Source organism: Magallana gigas, chromosome 7 (genome assembly GCF_963853765.1).
Source record: "Magallana gigas chromosome 7, xbMagGiga1.1, whole genome shotgun sequence".
NCBI lineage: Eukaryota > Metazoa > Mollusca > Bivalvia > Ostreida > Ostreidae > Magallana > Magallana gigas.
In genome coordinates, this window is record NC_088859.1 from 9,319,758 (window position 1) to 9,339,870 (window position 20,113).

Sequence of the window (20,113 nt, forward strand, 5' to 3'; positions counted from 1 at the left end):
ACCCACAGTACCCTTTCCTTCAGCTCATTTGTTTAAATTTTACATTTTTAATTTGTCTTAAATTTTTATGATTTCTCTTTGTTGATAAAAATTATTTTAAACAGCACAATGTTCTTTTTTTAACTTGATCTGTGCCGATATAGTCAAGATGAATATTTGAATTACATTTCAAATATCGCTTTATGTTCTCCGACTATCTAGTATCCATTCAGTAGGAAAATCAACACACGGACAAGGTACGTGGGTTTATCATGATAACCAGTATCTTATTACATGTAGCTCTAATTTGTTTTATTGCATAAACTATTAAACAGCATTTGGTTCAAATTTTACAAATATTAAACATATTATTTTAAAACACTGTAGATTTTAAATCTCAAAACAAGGCAAAATATTTAAATATACAAAAATAATTTTATAAATAAATTTGTAGAAGCCGATAAGAGATTCGGTTTTAATCAAATTGATCAAAATAATTAACAAACATAAACTATGTCAGTACTAATGTAAAATGTAGGGATTTATGTTCTGCGTGACATGAAATTACGTGGTAAACAATTGACGATATTCTAAAATTATTCACTAAATTCAACAATAAAAAACAAACAAATAAGCATGCACATAAAACAACTGCAACAAAAAATATTTTTTTAACAGCAAACAATTAAGAATATAACAATGATGTGTAAATGAGATGATGCTTTCTAAAATGTAAATTTTACAGCATAACACAGTTAGCAAGTATTTTCATTGATTCAAATTATTCAAAGTCTAAATGTTGAACACAAATGCTAAGTTCATCTAAATTAATTCAATGATCAGATATTATTTTAAATAAATGAATAGAACACAATTCTGCTAGTAAACACAACACAATTCTCATTTGAATGGAAACAAATCCAATGTAGTATATAAGAGAGGGAAAACTATTGTTCATCACAGACTGTTCCAGAATGTTGTATACATATACTAGATTCTGAGCACTAAATAAAATTGTTTTGTTGAACAAAACTCCGAAATATTTTCCACAAAGTCTAAACGTTTGCATACAAAGTGTCATTCTGTAGGTAGTCTGAAATCGTGTCGAAACAAAACTGGTATTCCTCCTAAAAAAATCCCAAAATAGTTCACACAATTATACCCCTTCTTAAAAAAAGAAATGTAATAAACAAATTATACATCTTGTTCATACACAGATGCTGCTTTTTTGATACAATTTAAATATCAAAACATTATGTTAATTACTATTTAGAAAACCTTTGCTGTGACATTAACTGTAATGATCGATTTCAGTCATCAAATATGCAATACAAAAATTAAAAGCATCACCGGTTTTCTGAACATAAAAAATGGAATAATTACGAGAGCTAAAATGTATAAAAACTGTTTAATGTTACCAGACTAGACAAAAACTCTGGTCTCCGAGTCTGAAGCTGCCGTGTGATGGTAAATAAGTCCACTTCTTCATCCATCATCATTTGTTCCAGGGCATTAAATACAGCACAGAATGGACCACACCGTTTAGCACCATCGCTGTTAACAAACTTACTTTATTTCATCTTTGCTACTCTGATCTGCATTAAGCTGAACGAATCAACTCTTCTACTAGTATATATCAAAACAGATTCAAGACAGTATCGACTCATATTGTTTGGGAATTTGTTAACAATGAAATGGCGTATGCTTAATTATATCAAACCTGGAGAGAACAAGTATTCTTCCAGTAGGATGGGTCCTTTCCTCTATTTTGGCTTCTTGAACAAGGTCAATCAGTATTCTTCTACTCTTGCCGTCATACTCATCCTCCCACCCTCTACAGTCCAGAACAGCAACTCGCATGCTGCTGCCTCCCTGTAAAGATTGGCAAGGATTATGTATTATTATATTCATTTGTTCTGTCTTTATGATATTTATTAACTGAGTAGAGTATGAGAAACCTTTTGCTGAAGCGTAATGTAAGTCTTGGCCACATATTTTGTCTGTGTACTCTCAGCCAATTTGATTGTAAATGGTCCAACAGTTTTTTGTTGGTTTTTTGTTGGTAGCCAGAGAAAAGTCTGCAATATAAGATATAAAACGTTCTCTTTCTTAGTGCATTTAGTATAGATCTTTACGTTAATGAAATGTCGATTGCTAGTATGCTTAATAACAATAGCATTATTCTTTGTGTTACTACATGTAGTATTGGCAAACATAAATAACGTAGTAGTAAGACTGTACCGATTTCACTTCCCCTAGAGGATAGAGCGATACGATGGTACATGTATAGTAGGTCTTCACAAGAGTCAGGAAGTGTTCTGTATAGTCCGGTAGAGGGAACTGGGCGCTGATGAATCGGTCCCATTGCATAAACGACTGCATATCAATGATTTTTGAATATTTATGAAACACATTTATTAATGTACACGTACTTGGTTTTTAAGTGATATGCATAAAGGGAAGCAAAGATAATTAATGTTTAAGATGAAAGGATCATTATCGTTTTCACTAAGAATAGTCGGAGTAAAAATCTAAACGACATTGCTTAGTATAGAGGATAATTGTTGTTTCTAATGCAAGACTACTTGGTTTTGCTCAAGAAAGGTAGACACCATACTTAAAGGCAGGTTAAGCCAGATATGATTCTGTAGACTCTAATTTCTTTTAACTATTATTATTATGATAATTGTATATTTCTTTACCTGTAAACATACTGCATTGTAATATAGATTTTCTGTTGTTAATTGACATAGGTATCTTTCAACTGCATTCATATAAAAGAAGCAAAACAGTTAGTGTGGAGTAACCTTCAACAAACATATGATAGATAAGATCACCCATAAATATAAAGATCACACTCACAATGAACAAGTGTAAAGATAGTTGAGCGAGGAAAACAGTTAAAAATTGTTCAAGATGTATTTTTTGCTTGCTATTAACTTCACACACCATGCATACAGTATAAGCAGACAACTTACCTGGTAAGACACTTGGAACATAGTTTGCTGCTATATTCGACATGCCAGATTTATAATCCTCATGTGTATACACTTTTCTAAAGGACAATAATTCCTAAAGGGATGCAGTAATGTTAGAAACGCGATTTAAAAAAGTAGTTTAGTTAACTTATTATTTGTCGAAGATCAACATACATACATTTCTAAATTGGCTTTACATCGATTTAGACTAAAATAAACATTTCATCTCCCCCCCCCCCCAAAAAAAAAAAAACCCCACCAAGCACATACCAAAAAACAACCCCCTCAAAAATGACAGAATAAATGTCTTGCTCAAATATTAAAAAGTTTGGATCAAATTAGTTGTCTTGCTCAAATATTAATAAGTTTGGATCAAATTAGTTGCACGGTTAATGCACATAAGTCAAAATTAAAAAAAAAGATATCGAGAAAAAACCCAGATGAATAATTGAGGTTCTCAGAACTGGTAGTTCCGGTGAGATAAAGGCCAGTTTTATGATAGTCATACGGGCTGTCAAATTACTTTTTTTTCAAAGTACATGTACCTCAAACTCTACAGCAAACGGTGTTTGTTTGGAAACGTCTCCATGATTTAAGTAGCAAGAGTTATCCTGAAATTCCTTGAGAAAAAAATCTACTGGTACAGCACGAAGTCGTCCTCTGAAAGCTTCAAGTAATGCCATATACACGGTTTTGTATTGATCCTGGTGAAAAAAATCAAATTCTTAATTACTCAGCAAAAATATTAAATATTTAAAAACATTTATATAAAGACATTTCATGGCGCCGATCATTAATATCTTAATTATTTCTTTAAAAACTTTTTGAACATTAAACCAAACGAATATACTGGTTATCAATTATGATATGATATATCAATAAAAAGTTAAAACCCATCAATTAATTTCAATGAACATAATCCACAAAGACTTCTTACCCATATCAAATGACTGAAAGTCACTTACTTCTCCTTGTATCATGTTCATCCTAGCGTTCCTCATCTTCTCTACATACTGTGGAACATTCACTTTTCCAGTTCTCTCCCCCTCCTTATACAGAGCATCTAATGCTATAAAGGTTCCAGTCCTACCTATACCTGCACTGTTTGAATATAGTAATACACTAGGACACGGTCATAACATATACAAACAACCGTATAAGTATATTCATGTAGGTGCATGTTTTACGAGAAATTTACCTGCAGTGTACCACAATGTATCCCATTGAATGTTCCTCTGCAGTTTTCATTACGTGACGATGGAACACGACTAGACTGAGTGGTTCTGGAACCCCGTGATCCGGCCACTGTGTGTAGTGAAACATGAACAGGTCTCGCTCTGTATTTTCCTTACATATGAAATAGTAAATTGTAATGATTATTCCAAAATGTCAATAAAACCATGGCCATCGTTGACTCAAGTTAAACTAACCAATTTTATGGTATCAAATCCAACACAATGTGAAACTAATTTCTTGCCAACATTTTCAAAAATATACAGGAAAAATGCTGCTTTCATTGTTCGAGCTGCTTTCTTGAAATGCTTAACTTTCTTTCACACACAATATGAATTTTCACAATAAAAGCTGTTCTGCTCCTCGGCCATATAATTTTAATAACAAACGTTTCATCGCCATTTTCAACGAGCATTAGACATTCTGCCATAACAGATGAAGAGTTGATTCAGTATAAGTTTAGTTTATCAAAGCTTGTTGTCGAGTCGATTGAAAATACAAGCAGTATATCTTTTCATACAAAAATGGTCTCAAACATAAGAACATGAATTTATGATGCAAGAATTAGAAATATTTTATTTGCTTTAGCAGTTTTATTTAACTTAATGAAATTACACTGTTTTTTACCCAGGTTTTTTTTTCGTGCTCTCCTTCTCTCTATGAATCAAATGAATATGAAATGATATAAAGTTGGATGAGTAGCAGACATTATGACCATGATGTATCGATAAAACAGTCCAAACATATCACCAGGCTGCAAAGAGTGTACAAATGTCAAATATGCAAACATCTCAACACATGCGCAAATAATTCGTTACTTAATTATTTTATCTTTTACTTTTACCTTAATTCTGATCGCTGTAACTAGAAACAAGATTGTGACAAAAGAGGCATGTCCATCACTTTTTCGATATTTATTTTCAATTTGAAACCATTGTTTTAAAAAAGAATGATTTGTTTGGGTTTTTTTTAAATTTGATTCCCTGGTGCAACGCTATTTTTTTTTCTAAAGATCATGTCTCGGTCAATTTAATTTTTATCCATTAGTTAGTCCAGAGAGCTTTGCAAATCCAAACGAATGTAAAACGTGTGATTAAATGGCATTATTATTTTTGAAAACCTATAGGAAAAATAAAACCATTCAAGAGAGTGTTACTTCTTGTTTTATATATGAAAATCATTGGCGAATTCATTTCTTGTGACATTCATTTCTATTCTATAGTCAAACTATATTATTAGCTCGACAAATCAAAAAAATAAAGAAACTATCAAATAAAGTTGTTAAACGTACTGAATTGTTTTTAATTCTAAGATGCCTGACGACATTTTCAGCATAGGTTTTCTCTTTCTGGCAGCGTACGCTGATGTCCCCTTCCATGTGTTTATCGTTCAGGTCCGGCCAATACTTGGCACATTTTTTCTTAAAAAACAATTACAAAAAACTTAGATTACACTTGCTCCATTGTCAGAACCAATGCAACAATTTATACAATATACTCTCTAAATCTTCATGGCCAAAACAGAAAATATATCTCATTTGTTTCTAACTTAAAAAAATTAAACATACAGTCTTGGCTTCACTTAAATTTGTGAGACAAATGATGATTCGTGAGTTTTCTTGCCAGACCATTCTCCAGAAATCAGCTATTGTTCTATCCTTTGGTCCTATTTAAACAAGATATTTAGAAAACAAACATCTGTTTCATGATCGGAACAAGGTAATTATTTTTATTTAGTGTTAAGAATAACTTACCTTGAGTTGCAATGTACTTTTGCTTTCCAAACACATCCTGTTATAAAAATTTAGAAAAATGAATACAAGTATTTTATTTTTCAAAAATTTAGCAAAAAGGCCAACAATATAATAATCAAAAAATTTTTAAGGTTGTTTTGGCATTAATTAAACCAATCTAATCGGGTTACATGTAGACTGACCTCGATGTAGTTGGCGTTTATGTAGTCCGACTCAGCTGAAGATGTATTGAGAACAACACGAGAATGATCATCTGTGAATACCAAAAAAATTGAACAATTAATTAATAAACTTCTACTATATTACTATCTATCTGATTACTTATATAAGAAAAATGTCTTTCTCAATAAATCACTTATGAAACTTACATGGGAATATTGTAGTATATCTATTTTTGGATTTATTGTCTTGTCTTTTCCCTTCAATGCATGAGTGTAACTCTCCTTTGGGAATCTCCTGTATAAATATATTTATTAAATTAAATTCACTTGGTCTTTTTCTTTAAATTTGTGTCAATCCTGTTTGCAGATATTCATGATATTTTGTTCAACACACCTTATATTCTTCCTCCATTTTGATACTTTTGATTTCAGAAAGATAATTTGTCAAACCATTCAAGTTTTGGTTTTTTTTTGAAGTTAGCATTTTGCTGTTTTCTTTCGTTTGTGAAAAGTCATTTTGGATTCTGGTCTTAACGGCTGGCCTTTTTTTACCTGTAAATTATTCAAATGTTTGTATCATTTCCGAAATGTCAGATGTTTTATATTATTTAAATTAAATCATAATAAGATACAAAGACATATACTTTTGATCAGTATTTCATCCATGGCTGAAAATCCCATTGTCTCTTCCCTTTCATTAGCTTTTTTACTTTTATTTCGTCTCTGTCTGTGACGTAAATAAAAAAAATTATATAGATCATGTAGGAAACATGTGTTTACTACATTATAAAAATAATATCTAAGTTTTAAGAATTAAATGAAATGAAAGATTAAAATAAAGTCAACTGTCATATCGCTATTTTGGTAAAAATTCATTCTACATGTGTTTCAAATCGAAGACAGACGCTGCAGAAATTATGCTAAAAAACCTAGATAAGATTGTTCTACCTTGGACTATAATGTCGCGACGTTAGTGAATAAAATGCGTCATATGATGGCCATCTATATTTTCATAGTCTGTAACTGCAAATAATAGACTGCGAATGGTGACCGTAACGTCTTTTTCTTATGTATTTTCTTCAACTATTGATATACAGACGGGTTGGGTCTTCGACAAAACAAAATATTTACTATAAGTCTGTCCCAAGTTATTCCTTCCAAGACTGTTCGATGATTTTTAATAAAAACGCATATGCATGTGAATGAAATACAGTTGAAATCGATAGAAGGGAAAATATCCAAGATATCTTCATTGACAAATTATCATTTTTCACTCATTAAAGTTTACAGGGACGAAAACAAATTTCTTACAGATATTTATAATGGGAAATGTTTACATCTTTTCTCCATTCGGAACTTACTCGGAATACCTCGCAAAACTTTTTAACTTGTCATCCGGGCTATTTCATGGCTGATGCAATGCAAAATTCCGTAGACTTTCTGTTTTGGGATGTGTATTGAAACCTGAAGCTGTGGAGGGGGCGTTTCAACACAGATAACCTGGACATTTTTCATATTAGTGGATGAACGTAATTTGAGCACAAAGGTATTTATGATAATCGATATATCAAGTGAAAAGTGGTGGAAGCAAATACTCGGCATCTAGTATATGTGTATTTTTGACCGTCTACGGAAGTATTTCGAGTTGTATAAAAAAGAACATAAATGCTCGGCTTTAACAACAAGACATGTTTTGCGGACAGTTACAAAGTAAGTAACAATAGTAGAATATGTAATGTGCATGTATACTTACCTCAATATGTAAGAAAGGATAACAACAATAACCAAGAGCAACACACCAGCCCCAACTGCGCCTATTACTGCTTCAAAGTTTTGGTCAGTCTTAACTGATTGTGATTCTACAAAAAAGTAAATTGTTTTGCATCGAGGAAACGATAAATCAGTAAAGCTTAAGAAAAATATTTTTTTTCTGTTTTTTTAAAGATCTAAAACATTTTAACAATCATGGCCTTTTCTACAGGATAGTACAGTTTTCATTCATTCATTTTTTATTTCCGTCCTAATACGATCATGAAATATAAATTGTCAAAAGTTCACAAAAATGGTGTAGTGCAAACAATAAGGAGAATTGGAGCAACCTATAATGATACACCCATTCTCCTAGCAGTGAGCGGCCACTGTGCTTTATATACATCTATATCATTCACGGGGAATGAATATCACGTGAGTTAAAGCCTCGGTCGGGGTGGAAGGTGGAGCTCCAACAAAAGTGAATTTCTCTGTGCCTTATATATATATATCAATATCATTCACTATGGGCACGTACATGTCAATTTGAGAGTTATTGCAATGTTTGTGCTTATTATGTATGTTTGTATCTATGCAATGTGTATCGTTCCGATCCTCTCAAATTGTCATTTAACTGTAATCTCAAGCGACTGTGTAGTGCGCGGCCAGCGCGCTAGGTTCCGTTCATTATCGATAGCAAGATTTTTGTCTTGCCTAGATAGCCGAGTGGGGAGCGCGTTGGCCGCTCACTGCCAGGAGAATGGGTTCCAGAGGTCGTGAGTTCAAGCCTCGGTCGGGGCGGAAGGTGGAACTCCAACAAAAGTGAATTTCTCTGTGCTTTATATATATATATATATATATATATATATATATATTTATATATAATGTTTGTAATATACACCATCCTGGCATTGAATCACTAATCTGTTGTTAAATAAATAAATAAATATCAAATATTGGATACATTAATATGTTATGTAACGGTCACATTGTTTACTTAGAGATAAGAAGTGTCGCTCTGTTGTAAAGAGCTGCGATGTTGTTCATTAGTTTGAGGTTGAGCATTCAAAAAGAAATATATTTGGAGCTACACAATTGGGTGAGTGTTTGTCGACCGAAGAGAACCAAGAACAGATCGACGTCGGTAAGAGCACATAATTCTGTCGACATCCGAACGTCGAAAAGATTCACAATGTCGATCCACCATAGATTTTGAATGTTGGCCGTGCCTAGGCAAAAACAAGAGGCATGAGCAAATACATTGGTAAACAGTTCTTGACATAATAAGCACACTCGGTTTTGGTTTAAATAGCGGGTATTTGAGGTACGTTTGCAGACGAATTAAAACAAATTAATTTCGTAACGATTTTTGGGCAGTTAAATTATCAATGGTTCTGTATTGCCGAAGATTGAGTGAAAAAAGGAGTGGCAAGTTAAACGGTCCTGACGTTGTAGTTTATGTTGCGATAATACCGAGGTCCTGTAAATTTTCTTCCTGGACGTCGGTTTGTCGAGGAATGATCCAACCTGTAGCCAACTTTGCAAGTAGTTCACGAGTCCGTACAAGTGTAGAATTTGCAGAATTTCGGGAATGAAAACCAACTCTGGTTTCATCAATATTTGTTGAACCCAATATTCGCTACTTTCCTTAAATTGTTAATTCAATCCACGAATGTTGCAGAAAAAGTTGCATCGTTGGCGTTATACATAAGCCGTACACTGGACAGCACAGTACCTACCCACTGACCAGCACTGTACCTCACTGTACACCACTGTACGGGGCACTGACCAGCACTGTACCCCACTGTACACCACTGTACAGGGTACTGACAAATACTGTACACCACTGTAACCCACTGTACATAGTATGTTTTTATAAGTTATTATGTTTAAACAATGAATTGAATATTTACTTTATTTGAGACCAAAATCTGGATTTGTTTTGATTCTTTCCTATTGCTTACAAGAGAGAAAATTGGCTTCTATTTCTTTAAATTCATATATAATTACATGCGCGGTCAGAATTCTTTCCAGGGAAAGGGCAGGGATACTTGTTTTCTGGGGGAGCTTAGACATATTTTGGATAGTTGTCTATGTAAGTTTAAAAAAAATAAATTATCCTCTGACCCCCCCCCCCCCCCCCCAATCCTCCGATCCACGCATGTATTTATCTTAGAACTCGGAATCCAATTATCATACAAAATATAGCAACGTATTCAATAAAAAGGGGAAACTATTTTTATATATTTCAAAATCAATGTTTTAGTAACAGTTACTACATATCTATTTGATTTTTTTTTTACAATTAATTTCATTTAATCAATATTGTCAAATAAATATTAGACAGTATATATGTTACATTAAAGTTTTAGAATTAAGAGAATTTAAAACTATGAATTACAATCTATAGATAGTTTTAAATTATATGAATTTTAAAACTTTAATGTAACAAATATGTGGAGGAGGGACAATTTTTTCAACGATAAAAAAAATTCCACCATATTGCTCAACATACTGACTTTTTTTTTTTCAAAAGAAAGAAGATAACTGGTCTGGACTTTAAAATGTCTTCGAAGTTTTACTTCACAGGACGATCAGCGAGTCAGTATCTGTGTATAGTATACATACTTTCAGTAGATCAAAAGGTGTGAATGTCCCAATATTCAACCTTGTAAATTGTCAGTCTGACACCTTGTTCAAGATATTATGTAATTCCCTTATAAGGGTATTTGTGGTCTTTAGATTATTAAATTCATTTGAAATATATTTTTTTTAAAAACATAACATGTATGAATAAACGAAATACTCTTTATATTAATCATTTTAGATGCGTTTTTTTATTATTTAAATGAAGTCGGAGATTAAACATGTTAAACATTTATAAATCCTCACCCCCCCCCCCCACCAGTCGCTGATGAAAAATAAGTATTGTGTTAAATTAAAAATGAAATATGGTGATAACAAACAGTGTTCAAATAATATTTCACCCTATTACGGTACTTTTAATAATTATATACTTTTGAATTTGAACACTGTTCATTATCAACACATGTAATACATCTACATGTACCTTCTCTTGTACAGCTTAAGAATGTTGCCATGATATACATGTAGTAACAGTTTTAATAAGAAAAAATATACCCCTCCTTCCCTCCCTCCTCTCTCTCTCTCTCTCTCTCTCTCTCTCTCTCTCTCTCTCTCTCTCATGTTGTAACCACAATTAATAGGCAAACATGTTTATTTTCTCTTTCCGTAATAAGTGCATTGTGTAAGGGTCGGATAAATGAGAAAAATAGTTTTATTATTCAGGAATTGAAAATACGCAATTTATTTTTGAATCATGTTGAATGTATATGACCTAATAAATTTCACGACGATAAATGAGCATGCAGCCCAAAACATGCATACAAAATTTTCCTTTTTAAAACAAACTTATGAGCTTCGTATGGTCATTAAAACAAAAAGATATTCAAACTATGACGAATTCTGACTAATCATTTATGTCTTGTGTAATATTTGCTTCCTGTGTATAGTGATTAGCAGCGTTCACGATCGCAGGTAGACTTCCATCCCCGGAGGCTTTCACACCTCCAGAAATTAAGCCCCACCCTCACCTGAGATTTACCACCCGGTAAAAAAGTTCGGCCTTTAAAACGATCTTTCGTTTTTTCTTCTGGTTTTTTTCCCTTCATTTACTGAAACCAGTATATTGTATCATAGCAAACATTTCAAATCTGCTATAAAATATCTCTCTCTCTCTCTCTCTCTCTCTCTCTCTCTCTCTCTCTCTGGCTCTCTCTCTCCATGCTAACGTACGAATATTTTTAATATTTAAATAAAGTACTACCGGTAACATGTTGTATTGTTATACTTTCATGTTAAATACTGAAATCTGATTGGTTAAGACGCAGTTAATAATATTTACTATTACCCTCAGCGTTAGCAACGCACTTGGCAACGGGTAACATTAAAAAATATTACATGCGCGAAAATTATGCGCGTACGGTTCGCTGTAGAATTCACGTTATTCCTATATAAAAGCAGTAACATTTTCTTAAAAATTTAAAAAAAGACATTCAGTATAACAAAATAAATAGTGCCTGTTTGGGAGGATAACAGTTGAAATTGACACCCCGAGAAAACCATTGTCAACCTCCGCTTCGCGTCGGTTGACAATGGTTTTCTCGGGGTGTCAATTTCAACTGTTACCCTCCCAAACAGGCACTATTTATATAATGTTGACAGCGGCTAAATCTACATATTGGCATTAAAAAAAATTAAAGTATGTATTTATCTTTAGTTTCGGGATAATGTTCATGGATTCAAATGATTTGAAGTTCGTTATTCAATGATTGTCTTAAAAATTCTTAATGATTGAAGTCAACGCTAAAAAGTAATATTTTATATCGACAGTGTACTGTCTCCTTCTTTGTGTATGTCTACAGAAAAAAATATTTTGTCTGTCTGGGAACAACGAAAAACCCGGAACTAACAGAAAGGCTCAGACTATACACACGGCCGGGTGACTGTGTCAATGTGTGAAAACTGACCACCTGTGTATATGTGTTGGGGCCTAGGAATAAATAGATGTAAACGTCGGGGAAATACACTGTTAAAACAAAAAATCTGAATTTTCACTTTTGATTAAAAAAAATCATTATGGTTGCCGGGTGCATTGGGATCATAATCATTTAAAATATGTCTTAAAAGATTATTATAATTTACTTACATGTAGGACTAGTTTCATGTAATGTTTGCACAAAAGTGGGATTTATTATATCTATTTAATAGTGATTACACATCGAGGTCAACATTAAAAACAATGCATTAATTTTTATAACCGATTGCTTAACATGAATCGTTTCGACATAACACAGTACTGCAAGGGGTATCAAGTGGATTCGGGAAGAAAAAGGGGGGGGGGTGATATTATCCATATAATTACATTTCATTTTTCGACTTAAAGTTTGCAGATATTTTTTTAAACCACGGAGTTGGTTGGCAAAAATAAACGTAAGACATAAAGAAAAATAATCGATATGTAAAAGAAGCAGATTAATAGACAATCAATTTCTTATTATTCTAATCGTTTTCTGATAAATGGATCTCTCTCTCTCTCTCTCTCTCTCTCTCTCTCTCTCTCTCTCTCTCTCATGAATTTTCTAGTGCTAAACGTGAGGCCCAGAGTCGAAAAGGTATAAGCACGTTAAGGGTGTTATTTACTCAGGGTTTGAGTTCACAAATTCCGATTGTTAAAAAGTTCAATGTAATGAGTAAAATTTGTTCTAAACACTAAAAGTATTTATAAAATGAATTGTTATTGACAAAATATTCAACAGTTTTACTTTATAATGGAATTATGCTCAAACAAAAATTGACTTTTAGCTAAACAGAGGAAATTCGGACTAAAATTTGCAGATTTCGTTTTCTGCTAGAAGATTTTTGGCAGTAGTCTAATATTAAAAGTTAGGATTTTATATATAAGTCTACATAATTTTGCATATTTCCCGTTGGTTTTACCTCACTTATTCATTAAAATAATCTTATGGTACGAATAATAATAATATTGAAAAATGCTTAAAAACGATAAAAGACATCATATCTCAAAATTTTGATCATTGACCACATATAAATTTTATGCCAACAGAATAAGGTCAATATAAGTAGTTCAATATCATAAATGTTTTTGTATTATCATCATTCAATTTTTTTTTAAATTGAATCAAAAATGGGTAGTGATTTGAAAACTGATAGAGGAAATTCGGACTGAACTATTTTTAAAAATTGATGCTGAAACCTTAGTGTTGTGTACTTATTTAGTGCCACTACCATTCGTAAACTGTATCTTATTTTTTAAAATGTTTAATTATTTGTCATATTTTTATAATTAAGAAAATCTCAATCGTAGTGTAAAATTTTATGGCATTTTTCTTGAATTTTCAATAAATATTCAATGGCCATTAACTCAAAAAGTAGGTCATTGACCTACTTTTCTGAAAGTGAAAAATAACAATACAAGCAAAGGTCTATAACACACAATAGATGGTTTTTCATTATCACCAGTGGATTTTTTTTTCATTCTGAGTAAACGTCATCCTTAAAATCCCCTTACGGCATCACAACCGCCATTTCCAACATAGATTTTATTGTGAACTTTTCTACGCTTGCAAATGACACCAATACAATATTGTCAGAAAGTGATATACCTGTAATCTCTCTCTCTCTCTCTCTCTCTCTCTCTCTCTCTCTCTCTCTCTCTCTCTCTCTCTCTCTCTCTCTCTCTCTCTCTCTCATTATACAAAAAAGTGTGTAGCGTAGGGCATTTTATATATCTTATTTCTTAAACATTTAAAAGTAAATCATATATTAAGAAAACTGTACAGCTACGCATATTACAACATGTTACAACCTTCCTTGATTTAAATCCTTCCTTTTTTTTCTTGCTGAAATTAATGATACATTTAATTACCGCCTAATATGTCACTGATTATGTTTAAAATTTATAATGTATTCTGCAGTAGGTGTTATTTTGTAAAATTAAAACCCGACATTTGCAATGTATATTTACATATTTTAATCAAAAGAAATCAATTAACAAATGAGCTAGAAACTCGCACGCTATCTTCAAAATGTACCTGTGTAGTCAAGCGGGCAGTCATGATATTTGGACATGTGTACAAAAAAAAAAAACAAGCATGGATATATTTTGTGGATTCTGTGTTTAATTGACTGTTTTTAGTGGCTAAAACGCAGCTTATGAGACACAGAGAATTAACAACCCGATCATTTAAACGAGGGCTTGTCATGTATCATGAATAAGAAATGATTATGTAACCTTGCTGGTTTGGGGGGGGGGGGGGGGGGGTATTTTCGATTGACTGGCAGAATGAACATAATGACATTTACTTTTTTAATAATCAGATTCAACATGTAAAATTCAATACTTTCACCTTATAGCTAGGGAAATTATCATAATTTTATGATCGTAACATTCAATAACAATAGACATTTATTATTAAAGAAAACGTATAAATAAATTTAACGACCTGTTGCAGTCTTCTGTCAAGTTATCTGTATACATAATGATAATGCTTTATACAGCATAATAAAAATAAATATCGGAGAAAAAAAATATACTGAAGATTTAAAAATCTGATTTTTATCTCAAATTAATAGTACAGTGCCGTACAGTGGGGTACAGTGATGGTCAGTGCTCGGTACAGTGGCGTACAGTGGGGTACAGTGCTGGTCAGTGCCCTGTACAGTGGCGTACAGTGGGGTACAGTGGAAGTCAGTAGGACTGTACAGTGGTGTACAGTGGGATACAGCGCTGTTCAGTAGAAATGTACAGTGGGGTACATTGGGGTACAGTGGAAGTCAGTGAAATGTACAGTGAGGTACAGTCAATGTACAGTGGATGTCAGACAATGTCAGTCAATATTTGGGAATATCAGTGGATTTTGAATTCAGTAGTGCGTCAACACAGGTAATCTTTGCCTTATGTGAAGCTTATGATTCACACCAAAGGAATCATTTTATTGATATAAAACACGTTTCTTATAAAATACATTCACATCCAAAAGATGTGAATAACAAAAATCATAATTTTTTCTCAATAAATTTATTAAAGAATTTTGTTAGATGTTCTTAATTAATATGATGACTGAATTTCTATTCATTGCGTGTTGAGTCAGATAGGATATCATCATATATAATAGAGCAATATTAAACAATATTTTGAATGGTGACCTTGTGTCTAAAGAAAACTATAAGTACACTATTGAAGGATAAACACATTTGGATGTCAGTTAATCTACAACAAAAGGTAATCAGGGGCGTAGCTTGAGATAATATTCTAGTGAGGCAAATTTACTGCGGCAGGGGGTCTGGGCTGAGCTGAGCCCTGGTGGAGGTTCAGAATACGAAAAATGAATTTGGGAGATTTAGAATGTGAAAAAACCCGTTGTTCGGAACGAAGTTTTATTATTTTACATTTCAGATACATATTCACAGTATTGTCGTATACAAATTTTTGAATTTTAAAACTTCTAACATATTTTATTTTAATCTTTGTTTTACTGGGCCGATTTTGCGTTTTTTGGAGTTTGCAAATTTTGTGAAAATATTGACAACTGTCATATACACAGTTTTGAATCAGAAGTAATTCAAAAATTGAGAACACGATTGTTGTGTACTCAATTTTTGAATTCTTAATTCAAAAATGTGTATACGACAGTATTTAATAAATTAAAACTTCTAACATATTTTAGATGAATGAACATTTTTATTTTAATCGTTGTTTTACTTCAAAATTTTAATGGGCCGATTTGGCAGGGTTTTTTTGGAGTTTGCAAATTTTGTTAGAATACTGTCAACCCACATAAACAACTCAAGATTTTATTGGATCTGATCTGATAAATTTTGATCCCGATCACATTGAAATGAAAGTATATTATCAACATTTTTATTTATTAGAATTGTTTAATTCTTAAATTTACAAAAGAAGGAAATTCTACTATGTGAGAGGGAAAATCCCATCGATGGTCAAACAATTCTAGTGAGGCAGTTACCTCATTGCCACAATGAAAGCTACGCCCCGGGTATACAAAGTATATTTGTACTTATTACTGACCTTCTCCGCAGTTAGAAGATCCCTCCTTCTCGTATACACAAATGCAAGAACCGTTGACGTTGTTGCATAAGCCATCCGTGCAGTTATGGGAACAATTATACATACAATTTGGTCCGTATGTTCCACTGTTACATGCTATCAAAAATGAATTGCAGTTATTTTCTTTTTTGAATTAAAACATTCGTAAATGTTACTGTCAGTTTTATTAAATGTATGCAGAACAGTTTTATGAGAATATGCATACTTTTGCTGCAAAAATCATCTAGATATCCTGAAGCACATCCACTATCACAGTGACCATTGATTGAATTGCAGGAAACGTTATTTAAACAATTTCCACTACAACGACTGATACAGTCTGTTCCAAACATTCCATGTTCACAACCTGTTGTTAAAATAATTTAACAGATAATTAGATAAAACAGTAATCTAATTACAGTCAGCACACTATCTTAAATGTGAGTTATAACAAACTATTATTACAAAAATTACAGCAAAAGTTGTGGATTTGTACATTATTATTCTCCTCTCACTGGCAAAACTAAAATCGGTTTGTAATTAAAATCCCTATCAGATGCTTCAAAGCATGCCTCTTCTTTATTCAAGGCCATATTGGATTTTTTAAGGAAAAAACATGATCTAAGAAATGAAATAAATCTATACTTTAGATTTTTATCTAATCAAACCTTTGTCACACAGGTCTCCAGTATGTCCAGGCTTACATCCTTTTTGACACTTTCCGGTGGTTCTATCACATGTGCCGTTACCTAAACAATGTTCACTACATTTGTATACACAATCCGGTCCAAAAGTGCCTGTTTGACATTCTGAAGAAAAAATTAATTCTTGAAATAAAGTTTATATTACTTAGAGTTTAGATACGTTTAGAGTATAATATATTTATACATGTACATTAATTAATTTGATAAAGTATGTCCATTAAATGACTATCTTTATATAAAAATAGTTCACCTTCCGTACAGTTTGATCCAGTCCAACCATCATCACATCCGTTGTCACACAAACCACTGGTGTGATTACAATCGACGCTGTCTTTACAATATCCAACACACTTTGATTTACACTCTAAACCATAATGCCTGGTAGGGCATCCTTTTAACAAATACCGAAAATATATACATGACAAATAATACACGGTTCATCACGTCAAACAGATTATTAAAAATTCAATATATTTACCTGTGGTACAATTCTCTTTCACCCACCCAGGTGTGCATCCCAAACAAGTTCCATTGATGATGTTACATCTACCTTCCTGACAGTTATCTGGACAAGCTTTATCACAGTTAGCTCCAAAAACACCAACAGCGGAACAACCTTTTTAATTATTATTAAGAAAGATTTTCATTATTATGATGAAAGAGAAAGCCTTAAATAGTTTACTTAGTCTGCGTATAATTATTTACGAATACCTGTCACTGTAACTTCACACAGCTCTGTGACAACATTTGCAGTTACGTATTCTAGTGGATAGTTTGTTCCAAACAGCCTTTCATTGTAAAATATAACGTAACGTCCATGGATTGTACAGTTTATGTTGAAATCCAGGGGAGGTAGCTCCGGTCCGTCCTTGTAACACTGGTATCCACTTTTTCCGTCAGTTGTGTTAGACACATACAATGAAAACCCGGCGAAGCGTCCCCTCTGTCTCATGGCTATATGAAATAATACTTTTAAGTAACAATTAAGACATTTTTTTTCTTTTTTTTAAAGATATTAATTTTATATCTTATTCACATATAATCATGTTAATATTTACCTTTACTTTGCTATGAAAGAGCTTGTATAATTGTTCGTTGTGGGTGTTTATGTATGGATGTTAGAGCAAATGAATGTATGAACTTTTCAAAACGCATGTTCCATAAATATTGTATTATGAACAATTGATAAGATAGACGCTTACTATATTCTGGTCCATAGTCTTTAAACTGTATCCTGATATTGTATACACTGTGTACATCTCCAAGGTTTACATACCACCATGTGTAAGGATCGGACGTAGTTTCTGTCAGTCCTATGTCAATTGTTTTAGTACAAGTGTTCATGTTTCCGTCCACTGCATTTGTTGCACCACAATTTGAACAGGGTGTTAGAGTTTTGTACTGAGCCGTGTTCTTGTTTACTGATAAATTATCTGTTAATAAATTTGATAATGTACACCTTTATTTTTAATCGAAAATTCGTTGGTTTTTCAGTGTATTTTATATTAATTTAAAACATAGACCTTTGTATTTTGTGAAAATATTTGCATCAATCGGCTTGTTTGTATATTGTCGTAGCTGAGTGGTTAAAGTATCACGCTTGTGAACCACAGATCATGAGTTTAATGTTTACAATGCTTTAGTAAGGCATTTTTAATACGCAACCAAAATTTGAGTGTCATTTGATGAGTTATAAGCGAGTTACAGAGCTGGCAATTCTTTACTTCGTAAATAAAGACTTTGTTTACATTTTGAATGCTGAAGTGCAAATTCTAGTTTTAGACCTAAAATGAATGTTTTAAACATTACAAACTGTTGATTTATGCTTAAAATAAATAAACGATAGACATATCATCTTGATAAAGATTTTTTACTGGTAAATCGAACTTATGTAAACAAAAAACAGGACATTGTTTACATGAAAAGGAATTGTGAGCCTTGTATCTTGCTTATAACTCTACGACTGACTCTCAAATTCCATTTGATCATTAGAAATACATTCCCAAAGCATTGTAAATGATAAAATCAGAAAAACAAAATTTGACCAAAATCGTGACTATGCCCTTTTAATTCTGTTAAAAAAGGTGCCTGTTGTCAATCACATAGTAGCAAATAAATTCTACTTGTGTTGATAAAAATAAAATAACTTACCATATCCTAGTATTACAATATAACTGTTTAATGCCCATAGAACACGTGCTGTAAGCATGACTGGACACCTTGTGATTCTATTTGAAAAACACTTTTTGTTTAGAAGCATAGCAGGAAGTAAATTTGATCAGTTTTATATGGTGCAATACTTCGGTCAGAAATCAATCAGAGCTTTAATTGTAAACCTTAGCCTTTCTAAAGTTGAATTAAAATGGATAAGAAAATAAAGATTAAGATTAGATATATTTTTTTTGGTTTTGCGAACTGGCTTTCAGACGGGGTCACGTGACCCCGTCTATTAGTTTACTGTCAGCCGAAGTCTCAAACCGAAAGGCAAGCGTAGAACACATGGATTGAGTCTACGCGTAAGAAAATAGTGCAGAAAGTTTTCATGCATTTCAGTAAATATGTATCATAAAAACACGCATTAAATCTTTTTAAGTCCTCTGTGTATAAACAAAATTCTATATAGAAAATAGCTTTATTGATCAAATTATTCTTGCTCGGGTTCAAATGTGAAATGAGTTACGTAACTGAATTCAGTTGGTGTACGAGCTCATTAATCAATAGAAGAGGTTGATGGTGGAATCGAAATTAAAGTTCCCAAACGCAATGTGTCATTTTTGAAAAATTGTGAATTTTACTTTGACAATCTTTCACCTGAATACTACCAAACTTCGATTCATGCGCAAGCCGAAGTTAAAATCGGGACGGTTTATACACACATGTTTTAAAAATTAAATAGGTGTTTCATT

At 32.5% G+C, this 20,113-nt stretch overlaps 1 protein-coding gene across 1 annotated transcript; it reads right to left on the minus strand.

Moving 5' to 3' along the window:
* Window positions 1-232: 232 nt before the first annotated feature.
* Window positions 233-19,474, minus strand: LOC117684317 (receptor-type tyrosine-protein phosphatase epsilon-like). The gene is made up of 26 exons (XM_066065250.1): window positions 19,359-19,474; window positions 18,410-18,640; window positions 17,919-18,161; window positions 17,686-17,823; window positions 17,458-17,598; window positions 17,172-17,312; window positions 16,730-16,870; window positions 16,486-16,620; window positions 7,858-7,963; window positions 6,749-6,831; window positions 6,499-6,656; window positions 6,312-6,399; window positions 6,126-6,196; window positions 5,944-5,980; window positions 5,758-5,855; window positions 5,482-5,610; window positions 4,156-4,304; window positions 3,923-4,058; window positions 3,503-3,661; window positions 2,958-3,051; window positions 2,682-2,743; window positions 2,221-2,355; window positions 1,938-2,057; window positions 1,700-1,851; window positions 1,398-1,533; window positions 233-1,106 (listed from the first exon to the last, which is right to left on the minus strand). Exons 1-26 carry the CDS (start codon window positions 19,465-19,467, stop codon window positions 1,035-1,037), a joined length of 3,264 nt encoding a protein of 1,087 aa, XP_065921322.1. The 5' UTR covers window positions 19,468-19,474; the 3' UTR covers window positions 233-1,034.
* Between the last annotated feature and the right edge of the window lie 639 nt (window positions 19,475-20,113).